The 6,748-nt window shown below is 43.4% G+C and overlaps 1 protein-coding gene across 1 annotated transcript; it reads right to left on the bottom strand.

Annotated features, from left to right (window-relative positions):
* Positions 1 to 390: 390 nt before the first annotated feature.
* Positions 391 to 4,430, bottom strand: LOC120533646 (E3 ubiquitin/ISG15 ligase TRIM25-like). The gene is made up of 3 exons (XM_039760553.1): positions 3,738 to 4,430; positions 1,024 to 1,119; positions 391 to 654 (listed from the first exon to the last, which is right to left on the bottom strand). Exons 1-3 carry the CDS (start codon positions 4,314 to 4,316, stop codon positions 646 to 648), a joined length of 684 nt encoding a protein of 227 aa, XP_039616487.1. The 5' UTR covers positions 4,317 to 4,430; the 3' UTR covers positions 391 to 645.
* Between the last annotated feature and the right edge of the window lie 2,318 nt (positions 4,431 to 6,748).

The following is a 6,748-nucleotide window of genomic DNA, read 5'->3' as shown; positions in this document are numbered from 1 at the left end:
GTCAGAAGGTAAATCTCACATAACCTGTATTGCCTCTCTGATCAAAAACTGGGCTAAGATAGCTGCCCAGCTTCCCCTGTCCCAGTGCATCAGTGTTGCCATGCGTTTGAAGCAAAATATAGTAGGTAACTTTCAGGGTCATCTGCAGGAGCCATCTTCACCAGCACACCCCTGGGATGAGCAAAGGCAGGAGGGCCAGCTGGAGCCTCATCTTACTCTGCTGGTAGTGGGATATCGTGTGTCTCTTGGGGATCCATTGGTGTAAGACCCCATTTCTGGTACTATATGACACATGAGCCACTGTCTTGTACTGTAAAGAAGAGGCCTAGTCTAAGGGCTTCAAGAAAACCAGCTTTATTCTAATACAAAAAAGAACAGCAAGGTAATTTATTCAAACAGGAGCTACCACTTCCTTACACAGGGATACAGCAAACAAGCAGGGATGGGGCCAGGTTATAATGTTCTCTGCATCACCCATCAGGTGACAGATTCATTAAGCAGGGAGGCTGTGAACTTGTAATTGCTTGAGTGGCGTTGTGAACCTGTGGTTGCTTCGGCATTGGACAAGCAGCCCTTGACAGACGTGTCAAGTCACATTTCGCTGTGCAGCTCCATTGGAGAGGGTCTCAAAAGAGCTCAGAACCCTCACGATGCCTAAAGAAAAGCAATCACAACTATCAAAACTGCACTCACTCAACCACTGGAACACCTAAAGATATGGAGTAAAACAAAGTTGGGACTCAAAAATGAACAAGAAAAGTCCAGAAAGGAACATTGTGCCCACTGAGAAAATATAGAACATCAGTGCCAACCTGCAGATTGAGTTGATGTTAGGGGATGAAAATAAAAGTGTGGCTGAAAATGCAAAGGACATTGGGGTCATACTGTCTGAACCACAAATAAAACATGGAAAACGCATTTTCCTGTCCCTACATGTCTTTACTAGTGAAGCTCTGCCGGCTCTTCTATTTTTAATTTATTTCTCCTCTCTTTGATATGAAGTGTCTTCTTAATTCTACTCACCTTCATCTGCTCCATCGCCCTCCTCATCTCCTTCAGTGTCTTCTCTTTCTCTTCAATTCTCCTCCTGATTTCACTCAGTGTTGCCTCCAGCTGTTTCTGTTTGGACACACAAGAGGACACATGGGGGTCTTATCAGAATTCACTTACTGTCTGAAGACCTCAGATAAACCTGACAGAAAATCAAATGAGCAACCAGTGAAAATATAAAAAAGAAGAACACGTTATAACTGAAGCCAAGAGAAAAAAATGAACACCTTTTAAAACTTAATTCAAGAAATAAGAAAACAACAGAAAGTTAAGTAACTCAACATACTCTTTCAGTTATGAAGATGAGGAAACAAATTACTCCATGGTGGGCTGCATTAGGTTGTGAGAGAGGACCACATTAAGCCTCAATTAATAGCGATGGCCAAAGTGACTGCACAGGTGACTGACACCATCAGTAAAGATGAGCAGGGCCTGCAAGATGAGCCAGGGGACTATAACCAAGGGTTCAAATCAGTCAGTGGTATACAAACTGGTCATGAAGAAGTGATAAGAGAGCATGCTACAGATGTGGAAGAGAGCTCAGTACAGCAGTAGGCAATATCATAAATAAAAAACGCCATTCTACAGCAGCTGGACCCCATGTGTCAGTGGGCTACAAGAGGGTGCATTGACACACAGCGGTGCAAGAACAATGTAAAGAGTGAGAAGCTAAGATTAGACAGACAAGGTGGGCTTATCAGAGGGACTGTCTGTGCCACATGCCAGTCCTGGCAAGGCTGTGGAGTTAAGAAAGTTTAACATGAAGCTCAAATTTAAAATAGCGAATGAGCAGGAGAGCAGAAGAGGAACATACAGTACAAGAAGAAAACTCCAAACAAAATCAAATAAATAAGACAATGAAGATACAGAGTCAATACCACAATATCAAAAATAGAGTTACATACTAAAAATAACAAAGAAGAACATGCTGACTAAAGGGCTATATACCAAACAAAACCCCAAATCCAAAACATTCAACCAAATATTACATTTAATAAGTAGCTGGAGTACTGACGTGTATAAACAACTGGAAATTCAACATGGCTGGACACAACCCACAATGAGACACAAAGACAGACTCTTAGACCTGTTTGGTTTGTCCACAAGACTTCAGAAAATCTGCACCTAATGACTACAGACCATTGGCACTTATGTTTTACATCATCAAATCTTTTTCAATGGCAGGTCCTGGACTATATGAATGTGGGAGACCACCTGAACCCATACAGCAGTCTGTCTAATGGACAAAGATTGAAGTCGATGATATCAATCTGCCTTACAAGGCTTATCTTCACCAGGCAGGAGGATTACAGGTAAGTGTTTTGATTTCTCCAGTGCCTTCAGTACCATCCAGGTGGATGAACCTATGGTGTCCTGGATGATGGGCTATCTGTTGAGCAGACCACAGTTTGTGAGACTTAAGGACTGAGTTGTGTGGGCAACACTGGAGCACCACAAGGAACAGACCTGTCTGCTTTGCTCTTCACTATGTACAACTTTGATTATAAATAAAACAGCAGGTCATGTCACTTGCAGAAATTCTCAGATGATTCTACACTGACAGGGTGTACTGATAAAGGGGCTGAGACAGAGGAGAGGAGTCAGGGGGAGAACTTTGTTTCTTGGTGCAAAAGGTATTGTCTGCACATTAACATCAGCAAGGCCAAGCAACTGATGATTGATTATCACCCAATATGGGCCTCTATAACTGATCACTATTCAAGGAGTGGATGTAGAGGTGGTCCACTCCTACAAGTACTTGGGGGTTCATATCAATGACAGGTTGGACTGGTCTCGGAACACAGAAGAATTATAGAAGAGAACAGTCTTCTCCTTCCTTAGTATATTGTGTTCCTTTAATAATGGAAATGACATCCTTTATATGTTCTGTGACTCTGAGATGGCCAGTCTGGTATGCTTAGTGGTAACATCACTTCAAGAGAGGCCCACCGAATGAACAAACTGATTAAGCAGGCAGGCTTAGATATGGGGCACACTCTGGAGCCCCTGGAGCAAGTAGAGGTGGAGAGAATGAAGATAAAACTGAGTGCCATTATGAACAATGCTGAACTGTGACATGTCAGCTGAAGGGTGTCAAGAGGCTCCTTTATACCAACCAACCTACCAGCAGTGATAAACATTTATAGTGCCTTACTGAGTCTGCTCTCTCATCATTAGCTATTTCTTGTAATTCTTGTGTCTGTTTCTGTGGCTTATTTCTCTTATGTTAGATTTCAATTTGTTTTTGGAGTTTGTCTAAATGCTAAATTTCCCATTAGAACATGTTAAGTGCTACCCACTTACCTACCTACCTACTTACCATCTATTATATAGTGTCTGTCTGTCTGTCTCTTTCATATATGTTAGTTATATATTGCTGTTCTCTCTATCTATCAGGTGTCCACCATATCCAGAGTTATACGTAAATCTCTGAACTGTACATCATGCACACATTTCTCTCAACTCTGACTTTCCAAAGTGTTCCTGGGTAAAAACTTTAATGATGAACAGACACGTCATGTCTTGTGCCCTGTCTCACCAGGATAGACTCCAGCTCCCTACCATCATAGACAAGAACATATAAACTCCTCAAATGGACACCTGGATGTCTCTAATCAAACTACTTTTAGAAATTTCTTAACTCTTGTTATTTCCTTTGTTTTCATTAAACACTAAACCCCACTCACCTGTTTTTCCTCTCTTTCTGTCTCCAGCTCCACTATTTGATGCCCACTGTGTTCATTCACCACACACATCACACAGATGCAGGTCTCGTCAGTTTTACAGAATATCTCCAGACTCTTGAGATGTTCTGCACAGATCTCCTCCTTCAGATTTCTAACTGGATCAGTCAGCTTGTGCTCCTTCCAGGCTGCTATTTCAAAGTGGGGCTGCAGGTGAGTCTGACAGAAGGAAATCATGCAGGTCAGACAGGACTTCACTGCTCGTAACTTCTTCTCAGTACAGGTGTCACACTCCACATCTCCAGGGCTGGCATAACTTTGAGATGGATGAGGACTGAGTCTTGGCTTTTTTATTTTTGTTATGATTTCATTCAGCACAATGTTTCTGTGAAGTTCAGGCCTCGTGGTGAAGGTCCTTCTGCACTGAGGACAGCTGCACTCTTGGCTCTGATCCCAGTAGTCAGTGAGGCACTTCAGACAGAAACTGTGACCACAGAGGATTGAGACGGGGTCACTCAGGGTGTCCAGACACATCAAGCAGGTGATCTCATCCTGTAATCCAGTCAGCTGGGCTTCGGCCATTGTCTGTCAGAGGAGAGACAGACAGAGAGAATCAGTCAGAGAAACGAGGAGATTTAAAGTGAGACCTGAGAGCAGACAAGAGAGGACATCTGAGGAGACACAAGTTAGGAACAGAGCCTGTCTAGTAATGTAATTCAGTTTTATGAGACGTGTATTGTGACCAGCACCAGGTAGTCCTCGGCAGACTCAGACAGAAGCTGTTTGTGGTGAGGGGTCTGTAATGGTGTGTGTGTCTGTGTGTGTGGTAGCTCCACATTGAGGTGGCATTGCTGCTGGTGTCAGTGGTCAGGTGACCTGATTGCTCATTATGGTTAGCTCAGCTGTTCTCTATTGACATTCTGCAGTTCATCAGTCGATGGATAAAAGGAGCCTGGGCAGAGAGCTGAGCAGAGAGGGTCTCTGCCAGCTGAGAAGGCCCAATGGGGTGAACTGGGTAGACAGGTTTAGAAAGATGTGCTGTGCTGGAAGAAATGGAGCAGAAGCTAATATCTGAATGGATTTAGATTGGGCTTTCGAACTTATTATCAGTGTTTTTATTGTCCACAAGCACAGCTCTTTATAGTGGATTATGTATTTGGATTATTTATTTATTGCGGTGCACTGCAGTTTGGGGTTAGAGAACAGAGACAGAGAAACGACAGCAAGCAAGGTGGGATGGTGGTGTGATAAAGAGCATGCTTGCCTTACATATTTGATTCATGTTCATATATTGTGATGTGCGAGTCACAGTACCTTATTTAAACCCACTTTATTCATCATGAAACAGGAACAGCACGGTTATTTATTGCTGCGGGATCTACCACTCTGCTATACACAGACACAGCAAATGGGCAGGATCGGAGCCAGGTCAGTGGCAATGATATACTGTCCCTTGAATTTATAACGTTCCTTACATCACTCATCAGTGACAGGCGCTTATAGCACAATCTCGATCGGCCTGTAGTTGTGCCGCGGTGCTGCGAACCTGAGGTTGCCTCAGCGACAGACAAGCAGCCCTCCAATCTCACTTTGGCATGTCATCCCGTTGGTAGGGAGGGGGTCCAAAATAGTTCAGAAACCTCACAATATTTAAATCTTTCCTTAAGATATTAAGAACAATTTTGTTCTAATGAGCAGTGTTATGGAATTCCTTTCTACCTTTACAACTTTAAACGTTCTCTAGTGGGTAACACTTGGAAAGCCGGCTAATAAACTTCTAAACCTGACTAGCAACAGTTATGAAGGCATCAGGCATGTAAAATCTGCCACGTGTAAATATTCTTCACTCCACTCTCCACACTGCTTACCCTACTCCTGCCCTTGACGTGGACTTGGGGACTCCACCATCATAACCTGATTTCCCAGCCACTGCTTCAGTGTCCATATCCATATTTAGAGGTCATACATCTACAGATACAGTTTGGGGGGTCAATGCCCACCAGCTTCTCTTCTACAACCAGGAATGGCTTAGTGGCCCATCCATCCATCCATCCAACCCTAACTAGGGGGTCTGCTGGAGCAAATCCGAGTCAACGCAGGGTGCAAGGGAGAAAACAAACCCCGGGCTGGGCGCCAGCCCACCACAGGGCACACACACACACACACACACATAACACACTAGGGACAATTTAGAATCACCAATGCATCTAACCTGCATGTCTTTGGACTGTGGGAGGAAACCGGAGCACCAGGAGGAAACCCACGCAGACACAGGGAGAACATGCAAACTCCACGTGGGGAGGACTTGGGACACAAACCTTACTGTGAGGCAGCAGCGCTACCCACTGTACCACCATGCCGCCTTTAGTGGCTCAGGAGATTCATAATTCCCCCTGAACTTTTTGTTAATTTCATACTCTTTTCTTCTCTCAGTATTTCCTTTTTTCTTGCTTTATTTATTTTTTCTAATTTTTACCAATCATGCCTTATGGCCTCACTCCCATTCTCATCTTTCTTCTCCTATTACAGCAAAATGTGGTATCTTAGGAACAGAGGAAAGTGAATTAGGAAAAGAAAAATAAGAGAGTGGGTGAAACAGAGAAAAAAGAGTGGAAAACAACAAGAGCACAGAACAAAAGAAAAAGTGGAAAAGACAAATGAAAGTATGCCAGCACTTGTGTGACATACATACACACACACACACACACACACACACACACACGGTCACACCAGCAGGGGTCATGAAGTGTCAAAGACACTCATCACAATGATCAAATAAATAACATCACAAACTCACGCGTACAAACTCCTCACTGTTCAGACTTTCACAAGACTGCAGGATAAAAACTGAAACTTCAGGACCTAAATACAAAAGAGAGAAATGGCCGCTGTTAAGAAGGCCTTGCCAACCTCAGATATGTTCACTAATTAACAAAACTGTGTGTCCAAATGTGACACAAAGTGACATGCAGCTCATAAAATACAAAGAAGACTGCTGACCCACCACTCAGTTC

This window comes from Polypterus senegalus, chromosome 8 (genome assembly GCF_016835505.1).
Source record: "Polypterus senegalus isolate Bchr_013 chromosome 8, ASM1683550v1, whole genome shotgun sequence".
Classification (NCBI taxonomy): Eukaryota; Metazoa; Chordata; class Cladistia; order Polypteriformes; family Polypteridae; genus Polypterus; species Polypterus senegalus.
This window is presented reverse-complemented; position numbering and strand designations above follow the sequence as displayed.

Coding starts and splice junctions, on each gene's coding strand:
- LOC120533646 (XM_039760553.1), bottom strand. CDS start 4,316: ATGGCCGAAGCCCAGCTGACTGGATTACAGGATGAGATCACCTGCTTG. Junction 1,120..3,737: donor CAGAAAGAGAGGAAAAACAG/GTGAGTGGGGTT, acceptor GTGTCCAAACAG/AAACAGCTGGAGGCAACACT.